Genomic DNA, 23,060 nt, shown 5'->3' with positions numbered 1-23,060 from the left:
GCATATTAAACAGAATATTAAAAACAAAGATTTCAATTTCCAGACTACAGAATTGGGGCTTCAAAAATATCGCAAGGAGATTTACAGAATTCTAGAATATTAATTCCTGGACTGTGGGAATAGGACTGGTTATTTGACAGGCTGTACCTTTTTTCCTCGAGTGATGACAGCCTTGAACCTTGTTCTTCCTTGTCTCAGAGGAGAAAAAGGAATTGGATTTCCTTAGGGTCTGGGGCCTGGGCTGTGGCTTGAGGTTCTGAGACTGATGAATCCAAGCATGCTTGAGGGCCTGGTCCGGGGTCATGCGAAGAGAAGGTTCCCATCTGCACCCCAACAAAGCCCCGCATGGGTTATTGTTTTATTTCCTTTTAATATATTAAAACATTTTTAAAACCCAATAAAGGTTTCTATTTAAGCTATGTTGATATCTCAAAGATATATCATCATAGAACAGAGATTATGGCATATAACTTAAAAGTACCTGGAAACAACTAATGGAAATAATCTTTTTAGAAGATGTGTATAACAAGCTGGGGAATATATATTACAGTCCAAGTCTTCCAGCATTCCTAGAAATTTCCTTATAAGAAATATTATTTTACAAAAGCTTAATCAATAGGATTTAGGGTTTGGTAAGCTAAGAATATTAAAAACAAAGATTTCAATTTCCAGACTACAGAATTGGGGCTTCAAAAATATTGCAAGGAGATTTACAGAATTCTAGAATATTGGGACTTGGATATAATCCAATCAAACACGTAATTCAGTAGCAGACTACATTGACCGAACTACCATCATGGAATCACCCTGCAATTCTTAAGTAATTTAGTGACAAGACATTAACTCACAGAACCATCTATTCCAATTTTGAAAAAACTCTGATTCTTTAAAAGTTCTTGACTTTTATTGTGCCAAAACTGGTTTGCTTCCCAGTAACTTTTACCCAGGTCCTAATTCATCAACGCATTACCATCATACAAAATAACTAATCCTTATTTTATGGTTCAGTCCTTCAACCATCTGAAAATATTTACATCGCTACTAACTAATGATCATATGATATGGTTTTCACCATCTGACCACCTTCTGAAATAAGGATATTGTAGCAGTTGTCTGACTGCTGTCCATCATGGTAGGAATAGCTTCTATAACTGCAGGGAGACAGTATAAACATTCTAGACTCATCAAGGTCCTAAAACAGCTCAAACTCTCATTTCTGTGTCAAATGAATTGCTGTTAAACAACATCTCTCCTTTCCTGGACTTTTGGAGTTAGCCTACAAAGTCTAGACACAGGGCTTTACGTTTATGCCTATTGAACTTGGCTCAAAAACTTTTAGTCTCAAAGATTTTCTAATTAGCTACATATATATATAAGGTAACAGTCCCCATCAGCCCGACTGCCTCTTGCAAGTTGTAAGTAATCAGTCCTTTGCACTAAAGAAGAAAATAATGCCTTCCTTGGTGCTGAGCTGTGTTCTGGATGGTCGAGGTTTCTGGATAACCCATCTGTCTCAGCAGTTGGTTTCTGTCATTTGTTAAGGTAGGGGTAAAGATGGGGTACAAGAACCTTCTCTACCTTGATTATTCTGATGAGTGAATAGCATGACTCCCTACGACGGGAATACTTTGATCACTACCTCACGGTTCACCCTCTGAGCTAGTACTGAAATTCCGGAGATCACAGATGCCAGAAGAGTATTTTGGTAACACTACTCCATCCAACTGCAAGAATAAGAGACTGTAATGATATGGTCTTCTAAAAATACTAAATTACAGGACTGATAGAACTGGAAGGGAGCTTAGGAATACCCTATTTTATAGGAAAGAACACTGAGGCCCAGACAAAAGTGATGACTTTTCAAGTATCACATGGATAATCTACTTGCCACTCTGTAGAGATAGATTTACCTCTTTAATAGTCGTAAAATAATAAGAATAGCTAACGTTTTCTAAACACCTTTTAAACTGGGCACTGTGCTGGGTACTACGACTTAAGTACAGACCTAATTTCTAAGATTCAAAATATGCATATAGATTGTAAAAAGTTGTACATAATAAATGGTTTACAGCTCACCTTCCCCTAATTCCCTAATATAAGAGGATTTGGGTACTAAATCCTAGGGGGAGGGGGACAGGCCCTGAAACCAGTTTACACTGGATGTGTATACAAATCATTACAACAAGCACTTAGGGGGTTGGCTTCAGCTCACAGAGCAGAAGACGTTTAGGACTGGCCTACAGTCTCACTGCCAGGCAGTTTGAGGCCAAGAAGATGACAAACTCTACCACACACTGCGTATTCCAGGGCAGGTCACTTAATCTCTTTGAACCCCAACCTCCATACATGCAAAACAGAGCAAATCATCTGCCCTGACAACCACACAGTAGGGAGAGATGTCTGATGAGACAACACATGTGGAAGCAATTTGTAGACTTTAAGGCTCTATTGTTAGCATTTCTTGTTACTTTTATAAGTATCTCCCAGCCTTAGACTTTCACCAGCAAACGTGTGTCAAAGTATAGCATTTAAGAGGAAACCCAGAAACAGAGATATCCCAACAAACTCACACCAAACACCTTCTGAGAAAGTCCAGGAAGCTGCTGTCATAGGTTTTCAGCACCATCGTGAGGTCCTTGGAATCTGGGTATCTTTTGTTCCCCCTGTTGTTGGTTATATTTTTAGGAAAACCTTTGGAATCTGTAGAGATACAACATTCTGTACTTAGTTTCAGGTGTAAATATTTAGTGGTCACATCATGCTGCTGCTTAGAGTGGCCTCTGTAGCTCTTTTGCTGTCTGTCTTACACACTCGCCTCATGCCACACCCCAGTAAACACACACACACACACACACACACACACAGTCTCAGTTTGAAATAACCATGTGTAGATTACCCAAGGAATACAATTTACTTTAAAAATTGATTTTTTTCCTACTATTCAGTATGTTCTGAACTTCCTTCCCACTACCTCCTCTCCAAATCAAACAAATAATTTAAATGGTTTAACACTAACCAAGAAAAAATAATAATGCTAATGATAATAATAAAAATGGTAAAGTAAATCTTAAGTGACAAGGTCCTGTGAAATTGTACAAATATCCATTTCCTTTTGGATCATGGCCTTAGCCCTCCCACTTCATCCTACGTTGTCCTTTTTACCAATGACCAAAGAAGAATCAAACTCACAGTCTTATAAATAACAAAGCTCCTAAAGTCATGATCACGTAATTGTTTTTTCTCACTCTAGCCTACATCAATCATTCCCTCCATCCCCTTCTTACTACCTGAGCCACCTGGGCCACCTAAGTATAATATCTTACCAGCCTTGAGGCAACACCATTTTGCTGCTAATTAGGGGTATTAACTAGGAATCGCCAGGGGCAGAGGAGGAGTTGGTAGCCCAAACCTGGGAAAGGAACAGTCAAGAACTGAAGTGGACAACAGTGTTTCCCAAACTTATTTTGTCATAAGAATCACAAAGAGCTGTCATTAAAAATGTCGAATCCTGGGTCCTATCTCAATCTTCCCATAGCATAGCTTATAGAAGAGAATCATAGGAATTAGCTTTTTTGCCAAGTCCCCAAATGATTCTTATGTTTAGATAGAGTTTGGAAAACACGGACGAAGATGCAGTTCTCAGCAACATTCCTTCTTTCGCAGGAAGCGAAGACACGGATGTTGCTGCCAAAATCCCGTCACTATCCTAAAGCCTAGTGCTGATGGTAAAAATAAGGAACTCTATGAAGTAGACGTGCCTATGTCTTTAGTACGTTCCTATGAAGATGCTCTGTGTTCCCTTCCTGCTAGTCCCCACCTAGATGCTACCTCATGAGTTCAGAGTTATGTCTTCCCACAATGACTCTGCCTAATCCAAAAGACTGAATTATTAAGTTGTGGGTAGAAAAAGTATATTTGGGATTCAAAGACCAGTTCCCATGCTCCACGTGTAAATTATACTGGGGAGCCAGCCAGATTCTCTGCCTACCGCCAGATTGCTCGGTTAATGGGTGGGCACCACGCTATGGCAACCAGGATACTGCCCTGCTGAGAGGCAAGGTCTCCAAAGCTCCAGCCATGATTACAAGATGATGTTTAAAAGAATTAACCTTGGAATGAATGGCATGGAACCGACTAATCAGAATGGAAGACAGCCCTGGCACTGGAGTAGGATCGTAGAGCACCTCTGCTTGCTTGGCCTTCCGCTTTTAGGTTTTTGGATCATGGAGAGTTTAAGGAGCCCTAGGAGAGGGCCAGGGAGCTTGAAGTTGTAGCAGGGCTTAGGGCTGTGGCTTTTTACCAAATGGTACAGAAATAGACAAATTATAACCCCCACATGGCTGAATCAGTTCATACTGACCAGCATGACCCAAACCCTTTTATCCTAAAGGATCTCCCCGTGAGAGTGTCTTGGACCTTCCTACTGATGGGACAAGTTGTGAACAGAAATTGTGTGATTTGCATACACACTCAGAAGCTGCTTGCAGTTGAAAATCAGAGGTGGGAGGGCCAGGAATGTCTGGGATTGTGTAGTCAGAGGGAGCCCATGAACAGACCCGACAACAATGGCTGGTCAGAAATGTCACTCCAGGTAGCAGGGAGTCCCTGTCTGTGGAGTTCCCTTTTCCTCCTGTTTGGCTTTGCTCCACTTTGCTGACCTTCAGGCCACTCTGGCTGTTTCTATCTGGGACTCTTAGCTTCCTGTGGTTCTTTAAAGGGATTTTAGGTATGAGACTTGCTGCGTCTTTTTGGTGCATGTGCGTTGAAAGCCCTGCCTCAGTTGATACCTTGTCGACCCATCCTTCCATCTTGTATAGGACCACTTTATTTAAGAAAGGTAGAAGATCATAAAAATCCAGAATTCTGGGAATTATGAGGAGAGGGGCAGCCTGGACTGTGGACAAAGTTTACTCCCAACAATCAGACAGATGACACATACACAACTACCAGCCGCAACACATTAAAGCAAAACTAAGTCCTTGCTTAACCATTGGCAATGAACCTGGCACAGTAAGGTCTGGAGGATAAGAAGAATTTTAGCAGGGGAAACAATAATGCGCAATGGAATTTTCCACTATTCTTGAAATGAAGCTTCTGCTCTTTGATTTCCCTGCACAGTGCATAGTGTGAGAGGGCAAGTTGCTTGGGACAGTGGGGAGAACTTCCAGGAGAGGATGCAGTTACAATATTTTGAGGGTGCAATATTTGCTGATAGCTCTTCTGAGCAGAGACCTGGCTATTCTCCTCCTCCTGAACATTTTTACTGTCAAGACCCCATTCCCATTGTGACTCCCCCATCCCATCTCCATCATGCTATCTGATTCCCCTGCTCATTATCTTTTTTACTTCTCTGAAAGACGCTCTTAATCACAGCCCTTTGGTATGTGGCCAGGGGAAAAGAATGAAATGAGCCTTAAGGTATGGCAGGTGTCTTCAAGGCCTGTGACACCTCATTAGACACACTAGGACTTACCAAAGAATGTCTGTCTCCTGGAGGCCATCTGAATGAAGCCAGCTGGTGGCAGACCCAGCACCTTAATAAAGATAATTCAATTGGTTCATTCTTTGTGGGATCACAGATTCAAAGGCTGAGGGGTGGAGCGTACTTTGGCCAAGCTTTGCCTTCTACAGATAAGGATTCAAAGCATTAAGTAATAACATCAGGACAGTAGCAGAGCAAACCCAGAGCCTGGGCCTTTTAACTCCTAATCCAGGGCTGGTTTCATATCCTAAAAATCGACACTGGCCATGTTATTCTACACAAACATCAGCACCAACTAGGGGTGGGCCACCACCCTTGATAGCAGCCAGATGTCATTGTCAAAGCAAATAAACTAGTATACAGGCTGCCATGTCGGAATTAAAGAATGATATATCCCACCATGGAGTACTGGAAAGGGAGAAGAAAAGATGAAAATCACCGGATGAGCATCAGACAATTATAAGACAAAATACCTTCTTGAAAAGAAAAGTGTACCACCTACTTGTTCATCTTTTCCTACTGCAACTTAGAGGGGCACACAGAGATAAGGAAATTACAGTGTGGGTCACCTACCCTTGCTGCTCGGTTCCCACCCATAATCCATCCATTATCCTGCTCTTCTGTTCCTCAGACCCCTTGACACTGAGGTCAAGAGGAAGCTGAGTCAGTTCTGGGGCTGTAGGAAAGTTGAAACATAGGCCCCGTTCTCTTTGGTATTGGAAGCAGGAATGGTCTGGGGATGCTTTATAAAATCACTCATTATCAACCTTAGAAGCCATCTTCTCTGCTCCCCTCACTTTATAGTCCAGAGCCAGGAAATGACTAGTCAAAAAGACAGAGCCAGGACTAAGACCCCAGGTTTAATGACTCGCAGGCCAGTGTTCATTCCACCACAGCTATTTTTACCTAAGTTATTTTAATATTTTATTATTAGTTTCAATCATGAAATGAAATTATCTATGTTTAGTCATTCTCAAGGCTATGTGCATTTCTCTGTAACTTTGAGACAATCTGGAAAATAGAAATTTGGCAAAGATAGATAGATAGATTAGATAGATAGATAGATAGATAGATAGATAGATAGATAGATAGATAGATAGCCAGCCTGCCAGCTAGCTTAGTGTTTGCACACAAAATATATTTGTTCACTGGGAAAATCCTAAAATGTAAAATTTTAAATTTTTAAGGTGATTTTTCTATTTTGTCTAATTTATTTCCATAACAAGATGGCTTTCAAGTGAAAGCATAATAGATATAATTAATAATCATATAATGAGTCTTGGTAAAGCCTTGCTATTAGGAGATAGTTTTCCCAGAAAACTGTCATTTCCCGTAACGAATGACTAATGCCTGAACAATACACATGTTTTGAAGTAAAAAAATTTCCAATTCTTTGTTTTCAACATTTTAAGCGGGTTGTCAGCTGACAGGTTGGTAAACAAAATTTTAGATGACAGATCACCATTTGATTCTTACACAGAACTCAAAAGGAGTCACTGAATTAGATGACATTAAATAGAACAGGCTTCCTCACTGGGTTCACATCTACACCACCAAGCAATTGGAATCGCATTGATCCCGAGCCTGGGCATTCTAGCAAGAAGCATTATTCACCTATGGATACAGGCATTAATTTGAAAAAAAAAAAAAAACCCCAGCTCTATTCATTTTTCTAAGAGCTGTATGCCCAATAAGATTTCACATTTTATTTTCAATAATTATCAAAATTTGCACACCAGATATATTTTAATGGTAACTTACCAGAAAGAAATTTTTACACATGAAGCTTACGGTATCAGGAAATTTTTAAAGCTATAATGATGATAGAAGTTTCTAAACATAAATGTATATTAAATTAGAATAAAATTCCATGGAGGAAGTAGAAAAAAAGAGTAGAAACAAAAAGGAAAAAGAACAAAGTAAAATAATTGCACAACTCTTAAGAACCTGTTCACATACTTTCAGATAGATTTTAATGGGTGTCATGTCAGTCTGATTTTGCATTCTTTTGGATATTTTTGAAAGAGCAGTGTAACAGTTTTATTTTAAAATGTCACTATTTACAATATGATGGAAATGACATCCTCTGCAACTATTTAAATTTATGATAAAAACGTTAGATGTCGACTTGACAAGTACAAGGGAGTACACAATTTCAAAACTACTTTTAGGGAACACTCAACAACAACAACAACAAAGTATGCAGGCCATGGTCCTGGGCGAGTCTGATGCAGCCCAGTGTCTGAGGGCCAAGCCCATGGTCTCCGTGGGAGCGGACCGCCAGCCCTCCCCGTACCTCCATGATGCAGGCCAGCTGCTCCACCTCATTCTCCCCAGGAAACAGGGGGTAGCCCGTGTACAACTCTGCCATGATGCACCCCAGGCTCCACATGTCAATGGCCATGTCGTAGGGGTGGCCCAGGATCACTTCTGGGGATCGGTAGAACCGGCTTTGGATGTACGTGTATACTGCGGAGGCAAAGTAAGAGAAAACTCGTGGGGAAAACTTCTTACTCTCCACAACACTCTCCCCCAGGACACCTTCTCCTTTAGACTGCGCCTCCGCTGGCAGTGAAAGGGAAGTCCAGCTGGCCAGCACTTAACAACTCTCATTACACCATCACAGCATCAAATCCGCACAGCAATCTGATTATAAAGGAGGTGTTATTGTCCCTGCTTTATTGATAACAAACTCCAACGTAGGCATTGTTGTAGGAAAGTGAATTTAAGTCAGCCAAGTTTATAACAAACAAACAAAACATAAGACAAATATAAGACTAAGTTTTCAAACTGTCAGATTAATTTGGGGTAGACAGCTTCTGAGTCTTGTGACTTGGCAAGGGAAGAGGCATATCAAGTTAGAAAGGGAGCATGCAAAGTCTATATTCAATATAGCATGTGCACTTATTGTGAAAGAAAAATCTCAACAGATGAGGATGAATAGACTGAAGTCGAAGAAATGGAACACGGTAGTTATTTCCACGTAACTGGGGTTTCTGGTTACTTGGGGAGGGGCAGGGATTTTGTAACCACTTTTCTGTTGTTTAAATTGGTTATTGTCAGAACATAATTCTGTGATTTAAAACAAAATAGAGATTTAATAAAAGTAATGTTTATATCCTGCCTGCTTCCCAAATGTATTTGTAGTACTTTGCAAAGTACATATGCACAGAGTATTTCAGAACATGGATTTAATGGTATTTACATTATGTTTAGTATGTGCCAGGCACGATTCCAAGTACTTTTATAGATAAGCCCTTTCAACCCTTACATTAATTCTGTGAAGCAAGTAGTATTATTGCCTCCAATTTAAAGAAGAGAAAACTGAGGCATACAGAGGTTAAAATGTCAAGGTTACTCAGCTATAAGTGACAGAGCTGGGATTTGAGAGTAGGCAGTCCAATTCTAGTATCAATATTAGATACTGCCTCACAGTTAAAATAAAGATAAAAAAGAAGTCAGAAAATATGCAAAGGGGGAAATGACTGCTAGAAACCAAGAATAAAATAATTACAAATTCAGTTCCGAGCACCTTGGCAGCCACGATAAATGAAAACTGATAAGTTACACAGCTTTCAACATCTGCGAAGGGAAAACAAGTGCTTTGTGGGAAGCATTACTTTCTAGCTGGAATTTCTTATAGGATTCATACATAAAAGACATAAAGGTCTTACGTCCTCAAAAATTGATCTGCCAGAGAGAGGTCCGGATGGAGGACACAGAGGCATGCGGTTGCCATGGCAGTGTGGTCCTGGCTGCTGCGGAGGCAGGTGCCAGGGTCTCCCTTGCCTCAATGTGAAGAGCTTAGAAAGAGGAGGAGAGGAGAACTCCCCTGGCCATCTCTGTCACCCCAGCCGCCACATTTTACACAGCCAGGAGGGAAACAGAGGGAGAGAAGGGAAGGACGATGCGGAGCGGAAATATTAATGGTGGGAGAGAGGAAAATGAATGAAAATAAAGATACTGATTCAAAAGAAAGTGAAGAATACGAAGATGACTCTGAAAAGGACCTGGAGTGGTTAACTAATGAAAATGAAAAAAGTGATGCCAGCATAATAGAGATGGCTTGTGAGAAGGAAGAGAATATTAACCAAGACTTAAAAGAGAATGAAACAGTAATAGAACACACCAAACAGCTTTCTGATCCTGACAAATCTTTGCAGGATGAGGTCTCACCAAGAAGAAATGACTTCATTTCGGTACCGAGTATTCAACCTTTGGATCCCATATCAGATTCAGATAGTGAAAACTCTTTCCACGAGTCCAAACTAGAAAGCCAGAAAGACTTGGAGGAGGAAGAGGATGAGGAATTAAGGGGATATTACAGAGAAAATTGTGCAAGCTAACAAGCTTCTACAGAATCAAGAACCCATGAATGGTAAAAGGGAGTGAAAACTTAAGCTCAAGGGCAAATTAGTTGATCTGAAAGTTCCTCCACTAAAAGACATTAATACTTACAAAAGTTATTTTGAAAATGAAAGAAATATATTTGGGAAACTGTCACAGTGATGTATTTCCAATGATTTGGGACAAGAAAGTGTGCTCCTGTCACCTACTAATGGAAGCTATGAAATAAACAAGGATAGGACAATACTGGTAGAGAGAGATGGAAAATTTGAACTTCTGAATTTACAAGACATTGAAGAGTCAGGGGTATTTGCCTCCCATTAATAATGCAAATAGTACAGAAAATGACCCTCAGCAGTTGTTACCCAGATATTCCAACTCCTGTGTCAGTGGTATCAAGAAAGAAGATTCTGCAGCAAAGATTGATGCTGCCACTCACTCATCAACAGGAGAGCCATTGGCTTATATCCCTCCACTTACAAGTTGGCTTATATCCCACCACTCAACAGCAAGACTTGTCCAAGCTCTGCTGCCAGCTCAGATCGAAGTAAAGGGAATGGGAAATCTAATCAGGACAGTCTGCACGTATCTCATCAGTGACCTCAGCATACTGTCTTTCCCCTCGACAGAAAGAACTACAAAAACGAGAACAAAAGAGAGAAAAGCTGAAAAGAGAGGAAGAGCAACAGAAAATAGAAGAAGAGAAAGAAAAAAAGAGGGAGAATGACATAGTATTTAAAGCATGGTTGCAAAAGAAAAGAGAGCAGGTCTTAGAAATGAGGAGAATTCAACAAGCAAAGCAGATTGAAGACATGAACAGCAGAATAAGTAAAACTTTTCTGAAAAATAAGTTCATACAGATATGAAAGCTGAACTTCATTACAAAAGGGAGTCTGGATATCAGCCTATGAAAGAAGTAGAAAAGTGGTTCAAGAACTACCCTTGCAAAAGATGCAACATGCAGATGACTTTCTAATTAGGTTCTAAGAGGCCTTGTGAAAATAAAATGATTCCTATTTTGTTCAGACTTTGAAGGAACAGAAAATAGAAAACGATCAATTCATTTTTTCAACATGTAACTTTGGTATTCAAACAGGGCAAAGATACATACACAAACACACACAAACCCTACAGACTGGTCTCACTTAAGACTAGACATACAGAAATCTTATGCAAATTTTTAGCAAATTAAAGACACCAAATTATTTAATTTTAAAAAATTTTAAAAATTGAAAATCCAAGAGAAAATTTTGAAAATCATCCATATCCTTACTAAAAAAAAGATATATATGTAAAGTAAAAGTTGAAAACTCAACCCTAAGCTCTTCCAGGCTCATCTCCAGTGATAACCACTTTTAACAGTGTGGTGCAAATCCTTTTATATCTTATTTATATTTATATATTTACATGTCAAAAGTTTCATTATTCAGTTTTTTCACTTACTTCATCATGGACATCTGTCTAGGCCATTACATTTAAATCTCTCTTTTCAAATAGCTGCGTGGTATTACAGCGTTAATTTATTAAACCCTTCTTCATTTGTAGATGTTTAGGTTGGTTCCAATGTTGTGCTAGTTAACAGTGCAGTAGTGAAGATGTACATTCTATGGGAACATCTGTAATCTGTAGGAGAGGTTCTTCAGAGGGGAATTTATAATTTTTGAAGGTTTAGAGTGAAATGTTTGGTTAAAGATGCAAAAGTATCCTCCCAAAAGATAATATGAATTTATAGCTCCTCCAACAATGTGTGAGAGTGAATGGCTAACACTGTATGTGGTGCATCGACTTATTTTTTTCTTCAAACTAATAATATACATGCTTGTATATGAGCATGTGTGAGACATAATAAGAAATAGATATAGGACTCTACCCCTAGCTTTTGGCACAGAGCTCCTAAAACCTTTTTAATTTCTTGAGTGATAGGGGTTCTACATGTATCTCTTGTTCTAATAATTGACTTTTTATCCTGGCTTCTGACACAGAGCTCCTAATCTTTTGGAACTTCTTAGGTGATAGGACTCTCTTTGTTCTAATGAGATGACTCTTGATGGGCTCCTGAATAGGGGCTGGTTGCCAAAAAGACTAAGCCATGATTAGAAGCTAGGAACTTTCAGTTCTAACTCCTTTCTTCTAGGAAGGGGGAAGGGGCTAGAGACTGAGTTAATAACTTCAATGACTATGTGATGATACCTTCATAAAAATCCCCAAGCTGCAGGATTCAGAGAGCTTCCAGGGTATGGGAAATGTGGTGTTGGGAGGGTGGCGTGCCCCCAAGAGGGCATGGAAGCTTCACACCCCTTCCCAATACTTTGCCTTGTGTATCTCTTCATCTGTGTCTTTTATTATATTCTTTATTAATAAACTTGTAAATGTGTTTCCCTGAAAAAAAAATTGATACGCCAAATATTTGGAAACAACCATCTAGTAGTCCTTTCTTCAGCCTCAGGAAGCTTTCTCTGACAGCTCTTGCCACCTTAAAAGCTGGTCCCAAAGTCCCTGTGTTGTGTATCTTTAACACAGCCTGTGTATATCTCTAATCATTGTATTCACCATATTATTTTATCTTTCTGTCTCTTACATTAGATAGTAAGCAACCTGAGGACAGGGAATGTTCACTAATTGTTCCTGGTACCCAGGACAGTGACTGACACAAAACAGATCATAAATGTCTATAGAATGGTACATATTCTCTATAGTGAACCTGATAGAAGCCAAAAGAACACAATATTAAATAAAGTTCAGTAAATGCTGTGAAAATGTACTCCAGAGCTACTTTTTTGGATCCTAGCTTGAAAAAGTATAAAACCTAGAGGATCTGGGGCAGTGAATTCCAAACTTCAGAATGACTGTGGTTTCTGAAGTGCAGACTCCTAGCTACTTCCCAGAAATTTGGATTAGGAACAAACTACAATTTTTCAGAGCCCCAAAGCAATTCAGATACACATTTAGTTAGTTTTGGGGCTCACTGTTCTAGGATAATTCCATATCTACAGAATATGAGAGCTTGAAAGCACCCTTATAGTATTTGGATACAACTTTCTCAAATTATAGATGAGGCAACTTGGGCTCAGAGAAGCGAAGCACCTTGTTCAAAATCATACTGGTAGTGGTGCTAGCTGAGCGCAGCCTAGAAGCCAGATGACCTTGTATGTGAAGGGAGAGAAATTGCAACAGGAAAACTCAGATGATGGGACTGACATGGGACCCACCTTTCTGGTGTTCATAACAGCTTGATCCAAAGTCAATGACTTTAACAGAGACTTGGCCCTTTTGGTATAGCACTATATTTTCCTGGAGAGAAGAAAAGACATAGGTCAAGCTACAGTAATGCTGCCCTGGGCCCTCTGCTTACCTAAATGCTCCTCATCCTTCAGGGCCCAGTTCAAATAGGACCACCTCCATGGGCCTCCTCCCACATCCTCTCCAAAATCCCATCATCCTCCCCTCTGACTTTCCACTGGACTTGTGGTCGGCGTTTCTCATTTGGACCTCATAGTCACTGCTTTTCAGAGTTTCCTTTGCATATATTTTGTCACTTTCCCCCTATTGATTCTGCAACTCCTGAAGATTATGACTTTGCTTTTATCTTCTTTGGCACCTGGTTCTAGGCCTTGCTTGCATGGCCTTAGAAATGCCATTGACTGAATTTGTTCAACATTCCCATTAAATGCCCTCCCTTGACATACTGCTATGACAGTAGAGCACCAAAAAAAAAAAAAAAAAGTCAAAGGCAATGATTCGATTGGAGTTTGTGATTCTTACGCAGCCTAGGGAATAGAATGGGTATTTCCAGAGTGTTTCCATGGCAGGACGGAGGTGGTACTCACGGGCTTGAGATCGCAGTGGATGATTTTCTCTACAGAAAGCATTTGCAAGCACTTCAAAACAGAGAGAGTGAAGCGCCGAACTATCGACAGACTGAAGCCTTGAAAGTTGTTATTCTTCATCAACTCATACAAGTTGATTCTGGAGAAGAGGGGGAAAGTGATGCATATGGGTGTAAAGAAATATATAAGGCTGAGTTTGAACCTGCAAACAATCTTGTATCACCTGGTTTCTGTCTAGTAGCAGGCAAGCCTCAGACCAGGAGGCAGGGCTTTCATGCCCTTATAGACTCAGCTTTCCCACTGAATCATGGTGGGCCCAGGGTGAAACTGTGTCAGACTCTAAGATGTCCCCTCATTTCTTATGTGACAAGGCCACTGAAGCACTTTGTTATGCAGGTGGGTTAAGAGGTTGTCCCAAACTTCTGAAATAGTCATAGTTCCTCAGGCCCTTGGGAGGGACCCAGGAAGCCCACCAGTCACTCAAACAAGCAGCCACTCCTGCCCAGGCCTAGTAAGGGCTGTCTAAGGACATGAGGTTCCTGACAAGTAAGGAACAAGAGAGTGGGCAGATGGGGGCTGAGGCCAAAGGGAGCCCCTGCTCCACCCAAAGTGTGGCTGTTTGGTCCCACCTAACTGTTCCCTTGAGAAATGAAAGCTCGCTCTTGCCAGAGAATCTTAAATTCTCTAGGGTGGCAGAAGTCTACTATATTATATGACGTCTACAGACTTATGAATGTTAGAAACTAATATTAATACAATGCATTTGAAAAAGAAACATTTATTTGTGAGCTGCCAGTTGCAACCTCTGTGCAAGCTGTGAGATGGGGAGAGAAGGGAAAGAACATGACCCCAAAATGGCTCTGCAGCAAACTTCTACTGGTTCCTCCTCATCTTCCATTTCTAAGATCGTCTAGCTTTGGTAGTATTTAGCAAGCCACTCATTCTTAATGTTTTTTTAGAGATGGGGTCTTGCTATGTTGTCCAGGCTGGTCTCAAACTTTTCGACTCAAGTGACCTCCCAACTTGGCCTCCCAAAATGCTGAGATTACAGGTGTGAGTCACCATACCGTCAGAGCCATTCATTCTTTTTTTGTTTGTTTGTTTGTTTGAGACAGAGTCTTGCTCTGTTGCCCAGGCTGGAGTGCAGTGGCACAATCTCAGCTCACTGCAACCTCTGCTTCCCACGTTTAAGCGATTCTCCTGCCTCAGCCTCTTGAGTAGCTGGATTACAGGCAGGCACCACCACGCTCAGCTATTTTTAGTAGAGATGGGGTTTTTAGTAGAGATGGGGTTTTTAGCACAGTTGTGTTATTAGTAGAGATGGGGTTTCACCATGTTGGCCAGGCTGGTCTTGAACTCCTGACCTCAAGTGATCCACTCACCTTGGCCTCCCAAAGTGCTGGGATTACAGGCACGAGCCACCACGCCTGGCCGCCATTCATTCTTAAGGGCTGCAATGGAGATGTGAGTCTTGGCTCTGGCCCCATCCTGACTAGTCACCTGGGCAACTCCCTCATCTCTCTGGGCTTTGGATTCCCCCTGTACACCCCTGGCCCTCTGACCTCCCAGAGCTCTTTTAAGCACAATGACATCCTAACTGTGCACTGTGATTCATGGCCAAGAAAGGCAGACCGAGCTGTCCATTTGGCCACAGAGAAGATAATTTACCTCTGCATATCAGAGACTCGACCATGCTTTGTAATAACCAGAAATGGTGAGGAGAGTGTCACCTTACCTGTTAATTCAAATGTAGCTGGTTCCTAGAATTTCACCATCAGCAATGGTGTCATGGGAGCACTGAGCTACCAGCTTGCTGAATCCAGTAACACTCTGAGAGCTCTCCCCTGATTATTCTCCTTTGCTAAATGCATTCTGGGTTTCTAGTTTTATATAAATTGCATCAGATGGTCTTCCCAGAGAGAAAAATAATCAAATTAGCATGCCCTTGCAATTAGCATGCCTTGTCAGCTCCAATATTCAGCCAGGCCATGCCAATCTATTTAAGTCAGGCTCTGCTCTCTTACCAAAAATATCTGCTGTTATCCTTATTTACTCAAAATCAAAACCCTTTTCCCACTCTGAGCAGCCAGCTGCCTGTTCCTTTGGGATTCAGCCTCTGCACAATCAGGCCAGAAAGCCAATGAGTGGGGAAAATGATCGCAAACAAAGAAATGTCCTTTTTGACTATTTCAGTTTAGCTCTTGAGAAAAGAGACCTTGTTTTGGTCATGTCACCTGGCTTAGTACCCAGCACCAGGGAAGTACATCACAGGTATGCTGGCAGGTGACAGGCATACCAAGATGGCCTGCTTTCATCCCAGCCTCCTTGCTCCTGGGCATTCTGGATAACTGAGTGACTGTCATGTCCATTCTAGTTACTAAATATTCACATCCAGAGAAATCTAGTGTTCTGACCTCAAACACTATCACTTAGGTAACTTTTCCAGAGAAAATGAGTTAAGAAGAAAAGGCAGCTGACCCCAGGAGCTCAAAGGTGATGCAGAAGTGATTGCGAAAGTAGAAAAAGTCCTTCATATGCACCACATTGTAGGTGTTGTCTTTGTCCTTCTTTCTGAGAGCTTCCAGGATCTTCAGCTCCATCAGGGCCTGCTGGTGAAATCTGAGGTGATTGGGAGTGGCAGGCAGGGTGGGAAATGGGGACAGAAACATCAGTGTCAGGTCCCGCTGCAGCGGTCAGTCCCTCCCCGTGACCCCAACAAGACTGTCTAGTGGCAGGAAGCACTAAAAACACCACACTCTCACCTCCTCTTTGCCCCCTCATGGAATAAGATGGGTAGAAACAGAAAAGGGAAAACAAAAGGGAAGATTGGAGGGAGAGGCACAGTCAGGAAGGGCTGGCCTTCTGCAGGGGCCAGAGTCACGCAGTCCCTCCTCTGTGGCCTGTGTCATCCCCCAAGCCACACCTCTTCTTGTTCCTGATGATTTTCAGGGCCACCAGCTCATTGTTTTTGTGATCCAAGCACTTGGCCACCTGTCCAAAGGACCCCTTCCCGATCATCTCCAGAACTTCATAGCGGTAGGCAATGTGATCATGCAGGACCTGTGGAAGCCAGACCGGAGGTGAAGAGCAAAGCCATGGGCTCCCAGGCCTTCTTGGCACATGGCCCCGGCATTCCCATCCCCAGATTATGGCTCAGTCCTGGAGGAATGCTCTAACTACACTGGGCACTTGTGCAACTCTCGCCCTCATCTCATTGTGACTGCAATGGGGAGCTTGTTGCCTGGATTCTTTGGCCACCCATGTGGTGCCAAGGAAAGTCCCACAGGCTTGATCCATGTCAAGCAGCACAAAGAACATTGGATGGTCTTAGGAAACTTGGGATCTAGTGCCAGTATTGTAGTTCTAGTTCTAGTCCTCTAGTTTTCTGCAGGTTTTAGGACCTATAAAGTAAGAGGGTTGGACAAAGTGGCCCTGAAAGTCCCTTTTATTTGGACATTTTATGATTCTTGAAGTTAAGCAGCATCTCTGGTTTGGGAAAGTTTTATTTCTGACCCCTGATGTGTCTCTATCAATTAGAGAAGGCATTAGGTCTCCTCTGCCTCTTCCTGGCCAAATTTGTTTCTCCTTTGGACTTACTGGGATTTAATCCTATCCTGGAGTTAGCGGTACAGAACTTGGACCTTTCTTGGTGAAGAGAAATACTTCAAGAGCCAGAATCACCCATGTCTCTCCCTATGCTGGAAACTAGGGAGCAGGGGGTTAACCAAAACCACAGGAAATTTTCTATTAAAAAGACTTCAGCTTTAGACAAGCAATTTATCCATTCTGAGCTGCAGTGCTGTTGTCTGTAAACTGAAGATGCTGGATAAGATTATCTCGAAGGTCCTCAAGCTCTGTGGGTCTCTAATGTCTAGTGTTACACTCATGAGTTTGGAAGAGGTGAAGGACTGTTTGTGTACAAGTCCTCGGGATGTGTTTGAGAATGTGCGCCAGGTGTCTGTTCATATAGGAGGAATCAAGACTGAATTTGAACACGTACAACTTTCCTGATGTATGGATGTAGGTTAGTCTACTTGTAAGGGTCTGTCATGAGAATGTATGGGAAAAGGACAGGGACAGGATCCACACACATGTTGCTATAAAATTACATATGTGTTTTCTTAGCATCTGTGCTTGCCTTCTGCATACTACCACTTTGTGTCATAATTGTTCGTTCGCATGTCAACTTTGACATTGATTATGGTTACTTAAAAGGAAGAACCATTTTGTATTCATTTGTGATAGCTTCCTTTATATTTCCAGAGTCTAATAGATGCCCAAGTTTGTGATAGATTATCAAAACATAGGCATTCAACAATTAACATTTGTTGACAAAATAAAGTGAGAATGCAGCTACGTTGCTTGCTTGGGAATTTGGCTGTGTGCAGTATGTATTTGTGTGTGTACTGGAATGCAATAAGGATGGTGATTCTGAGCTTACAGAGAACACACATTGTCCCTTTCTTCCCCACAATGCCCCCACCAAAAAAAAAAAAAAAAAAAAAGCCTTTTCTAAGATTTGAGACTGAAGAACTGAGTTCCAATGAATTAACTTAAAAGTAGTACTGACACCCTTAGGGAATTCCCCAGAGACCCTAGACTCAGGTCGGGTGGAGCAGAGGAGGGAGCAGGGAGGGAGGGGTTGCGGAGGTCTAGCTGAATCAGAGTTAAGATTTATACTGGAGATTCCCAGCCGGGCACAGTGGCTCACACCTGTAATCCCAGCCCTTTGGGAGGCCAAGACTGACGGATCGCCTGAGGTCAGGAGTTTGAGGCCAGCCTGGCCAACACGGTGAAACCCTGCCTCTACTGAAAACACAAAAATCAGCCAGGCATGGTGGCGGGCGCCTGTAATCCCTGCTACTCTGGAGCCTGAAGCAAGAGAATCGCCTGAACCCAGGAGGTGGAGGTTGCAGTGAGCCGTGATCACACCACTGCACTCCAGCCTGGGCAACTCCATCTCAAAAAATATATATACATATTTATATTGGAGATTCCTAACCAAGGGTCCACTAACCCCCTATAATTTTATGTATGCGCAGGTTGTCCTTTCTGAGATGAGGACCTATAGCTTTTATCAGGCTCCCAAAGGGATGCTTGGCCGAAAATATTGAAAACGGGCTCTAGAAGGCAGCTGTGTGACAGAAACGAAATCCTTGCTTCTCAAAGTGTGGTCCAAGGATCAGCAGCACAGGCATCACCTGGAAGCTCAGGCCCCAGTCCCAGACCTGCTGGATAAGAACTTGTATTTTAACAAGATCCTCCAAGTGGTTTGTGTTCATAGTAATGCTAGACAAACACGGCCCTAAATGCTGTTAATAAAATCTGCCTCTTCTATGAGCCATCAGACTCATCTTGTCTCTTAAATCCAAGTTGCGATGAAATGTTCAGAAGAGGAAATTCCTGACAGTCCACAGCCTAGTGGACTAAGCAGCACACATCCCAACATGCTCAGCCCTGGGAATCACTGCTCAGCTTTCACCTTAAGGCTGGGAAGAGGCACTGTCCTGGGGAAGCCAAGGGCTACAGTCAGAAGAGGAGGAGGAAGAGGAGCTGTTGGGATCATTTTTTAAAAAAACAGAATGAAATTAAGCTCTATGCACCAGGGTCTACATGACAAAAGCTTTTTTGTCTGTGGAGGAAGTGACATCTACTATAAAATAGAAAAGAGTCCATGTATGGGCTTGTATTGAAGAGACAAAAAAGGGAATATTGGGAAAACTGCTCCTTATTTCAGTCTGGCCTTTTCCAGTGGGCTATGCAGGGAAGGAGCCTGTGGGAGCTCACCCAGGATGCAAACCGGCTACCCCAAGTACGCTTGGGGGAAAATCTGTCTTCCATTAGTAGAGTATTTCGCATACTAAATTGCATGTTTCCCCATTTTCAAACATGGTATTTCTTTGGTTTGGCACTACCAGAATACTTCAGGACATCTAGTCTTCAACATATCAGCCCCAAATACTACAAAATACCCCTGCTTTTTTCCTTTCTAGACTACCTCTTGTCCCCGGGCCCCTGCAGGTTCCCATGGCCCCCACCGCCATCACCTTCAGATAGGAGCCATGCTCATCATCAAAACTCGTCTTGCTCAATTTCTCAGGAGCCATGTCGAGCTTCTTGGCTTCAAGCCCCAGGAACCACAGCTCCGCGTAGCCCAGGATTTCACTTTGCTCGTATAGAGACAGCTGGTTCTTAAAAAGCTTTAGGGCCTCTGCGTGAAAAACACTACAATTGTGAGTTAAGTTGAGGCAGCATGGGATTTTCCCAGGATGCAGACAATGGCATCCCTTCCAGGTCACGAGCCCTCAGCCTGTTCCCCAGCTGGGTGGCTCACTGAGGACCCTGCATCTGGCATCTCACAAGATGGAAGTATGACAAGGATAAATGTCAAGGTCTTGTATTTATTTCAACAAATCAAGAAAAGAACACAAGGACGGGGAAAGGGAGAGCTCAGTCCCCAAACACCTGGGGGTTAGAGCAGCGTGGGTAAAAATTCCAGGAGTAAGATTAGTGTCAACAATAGTATATAGTTTAGGTGGCAAGTTGCCCAAGTTAATGTGAAATTAAGCTATAATTAGTCTGTCTTGAGAGGCTTTGAGAACTGTGATGTCTGCAGGGCCAGACAGGTAACATAAAGGCAACATTAAAGGCCCAGGAGGCTTCACGCTCAAATCTGCAGCTGAATCAGGAAGGACCTCAGATTGCAAGGAGAGATTATGAGTTAGGACTTCTCTACACCGGCCAGATCACATCGGCGCTCTGCTGCGTGGTCAGGGGTAAAATTCACAGTAACTGATGAACTAGAGCATTCTCAGAGAAAAGAAACTAGGATTAGGACGGGGGTACCATATTATTTGACAAACTGCTGAAGCATTAGAGAAGGAACTGCAAGGAAAAAGAAAAAGACTTATAGGGGACAAGACTTCTGTTTTCATATAAGTGAAGGGCAGTCAAGTATAAGCTGAATAAGGCATATTCTTTGCCCAGAGGACAGAGCCAAGGCATAAGATAGCAGGGGGGCAGATGGCAGCTCTGTAAAGGCAGAACTAGCTCAGGACTGAAATTACCTCTTCATGCATAGTTCCCGGAGTTGTTTAAGAACAACAAGCACCAATTTCAGTTTCTAAGCTGTGGCAGAAGAGCTGTAAAGCATCTGATGATGACGCACATAGTGGATGCTCGGTGGATTTGGGTTCTCTTCCTTTGCATCCTAATAGGTTATGAGCCTCTGAACCCCATTAGAAGTCTAGCTACTGGCCAAAAACCCACGTGTAATCTTTCAGGCCTGACCACAAGGCAATCCACAAAGGCTTCACCTGGCAAGCCTCACTGGCAAAGCTGCCCTCCCTGCACCAGAGCTGGTGCACAGCCAATGCATTGCAGTCTCCGGAGGAAGCTACAGCCAAGGACTGAGACCCCTGGCTGGCCATGCTCTTCTACATGTCTGCATTTCTAACCAAGATCCCCCTACAGAGGCTCCTCTCCAACACCTCCTTATCAAGAAGAAGGAGCAAGCTTCAGCACCCTGTGCTCTGCTCTCAGTATTCAGTACCTTTCCACTCCTAGCTCTTCCACTCTCTCTGCCTTCCCCCTGGCCCCTGGGTCCATAAAATGACAGGAGCCTTGTCTCTGGGCTCCTTAGGCAAATGAGACACTTCCTTCTGTCTGCATTGGTACATCCCGCCCTTGCCCAGAGCCACTCCATGGGGGAAATTCAGCCTCCTATTCAGCCTCTTGCTTATACTACCACAGTCAGAGGTTCAACGCTTAACTTCTACTTTCCTCTTGGCTGGCTGCCTTCATTGACTACTCTGACACCTGGCAGCTTAGCTCACTCTGGCGCAGCTTAGCTCTTAACACCCTGACCTTCCATAAGCACCTCCCCACCCTGCTACTGCCCCAAAGGCATACCTGCGGCTGTCAGAGGCACCTTGTGCTTCTTTGGTGACTTCTCCTCTGCCTTGGGATCCTGGGTTTTAATGCTAGGGTGGAAAGGTATTTCTGAAGCCTTGAGCTCTGAGGCCGGCATCTGATTGTGAGCTTGATTCTCCTGTCCAGGAAAAGAGGTTTGCAATAAATAACTACTTAGGACTCTCCTGGGGACCATAAACCATTTATTTAACCAAAGACACCCACCTTCAGCCAGGCTCTTTACCTATCTCTCCAGGGAGAAAACAGTGATTAAGAAGACAGTAGGTTCTCCCTACCTCTCTCCCAAAGGAAGCGTCTGTCTGACTCACACTATTCCTGGGGAGACCCCTGTACCTTACAGTATGCTACTGACAACCCCAGCAACATCTCACTATGGGAAGAGATGGGAACAGTTTTTCACTGCTACTCTTAAGAAGGTGAATTCTCAACTAGACAAAGTGACTTGCCCAGGAGCACACAGACTTATGTGTGGGTGACACCTCTTTCAGTTGGCACTTTCCCACATATTATCTCATTTGGTCCCTACACAAAAGAAGTAGGAGGACATGGGAGGAAACTAATATTTTGTATGGTTCCACCTTTTATGCACCAGCACTTCGTTTTTCCTTTCCTCAATGAATCCTCTTGACAGCTCTAGAGAGGGCCCATTTTGTAGCTAAGAAAAGGTCAAGGACTTATTTGCTCAAGCTTACAGTCATTATAAAGAATGAGAACAGGACTAGAACTCAACTCTTCAGCGGCTACTATGCTTTTCCCCACCATCCTGGGCTTTTCTAAAACTGGCTTTGGACTAAAACCAGGTCTTTCACCTGCCTTCTCAGGGTCCAGTCCATCTGCACTCACCTGATACAGCAGGGATGACTTCAGCAGGACTTTCTTACTAATGTGTGGGAAGCTTACCATATTCTTCTTCCTCTTGGTGTCCACAAAGGGGAGTGAAGTAACACTGGTGTTCTGTAGAAAGAGAAATTGCATACGTTACAAAAGCCTCAGGCAAGAAAACATCTCCAGGGGTCATTTCTTCCAGCCTCCCTTCCCAATTCCCCAACAAGAATGAGCCTAACCCCAATCTGGACATAAACCTATTCTTAAAGTTCTTGGCAAGAAATGCAGATTCCAGAGCAGCAGAGTCAACAAACACATGGGCTCTGGGTTTGAGTCCCTGCTCTACTACTTACTACCTGCAGGCTTTCAACAGCTCACACTGACTCTTTCTCAAAATCTCAATTATTTCATCACTACCACGGGAACAAAAATGGGGCCTACCTTATAAGGCTTTTGTGAGGTAAATGAGTCAATATATAGAGAGTATTCTGTAAGTGCTGGCCATTATTATTATTACTCCAATATCTTCCCACCCTAAGGCAGGGAAGTTCTTCCTGTTACATCACACAAATCTTCCTCAGTGCAACATAAGCTTCTGTTTCCTCTATGACTACATTATTGGCTTGACCTACTCACTTGGATCCCTG

General features: G+C 42.6%; 1 protein-coding gene and 1 pseudogene across 10 annotated transcripts in view; one reads left to right on the top strand and one right to left on the bottom strand.

Annotated features, from left to right (window-relative positions):
- DYRK4 (dual specificity tyrosine phosphorylation regulated kinase 4) overlaps positions 1–23,060 on the bottom strand; it is a 53,343-nt gene that overhangs the window by 960 nt on the left and 29,323 nt on the right. For 3 of the 10 annotated variants that reach the window (XM_054444694.2, XM_054444696.2, XM_054444697.2), the window contains 11 exons: positions 22,489–22,542; positions 21,568–21,706; positions 19,704–19,867; positions 16,580–16,716; positions 16,135–16,275; positions 13,657–13,795; positions 13,039–13,120; positions 7,779–7,951; positions 5,474–5,534; positions 2,571–2,700; positions 148–323 (listed from right to left, as the gene is read on the bottom strand). In XM_054444694.2, coding sequence (XP_054300669.1) covers positions 148–323; positions 2,571–2,700; positions 5,474–5,534; positions 7,779–7,951; positions 13,039–13,120; positions 13,657–13,795; positions 16,135–16,275; positions 16,580–16,716; positions 19,704–19,867; positions 21,568–21,706; positions 22,489–22,542 — 1,396 coding nt within the window. Of the gene's footprint in view, positions 1–147; positions 324–2,570; positions 2,701–5,473; positions 5,535–7,778; positions 7,952–13,038; positions 13,121–13,656; positions 13,796–15,391; positions 16,064–16,134; positions 16,276–16,579; positions 16,717–19,703; positions 19,882–21,567; positions 21,707–21,792; positions 21,812–22,431; positions 22,543–23,060 lie in introns of those variants that run through there. The other 7 variants (XM_054444692.2, XM_054444693.2, XM_054444700.2 and 4 more) reach the window with 6 other exon arrangements.
- LOC129010460 (coiled-coil domain-containing protein 181-like) lies at positions 9,427–10,695 on the top strand (annotated as a pseudogene).

This window comes from Pongo pygmaeus, chromosome 10, assembly GCF_028885625.2.
Source record: "Pongo pygmaeus isolate AG05252 chromosome 10, NHGRI_mPonPyg2-v2.0_pri, whole genome shotgun sequence".
Classification (NCBI taxonomy): Eukaryota; Metazoa; Chordata; class Mammalia; order Primates; family Hominidae; genus Pongo; species Pongo pygmaeus.
The sequence above is the reverse complement of the archived record's forward strand: the minus strand, read 5'-3'. Positions and strand labels throughout refer to the sequence as shown.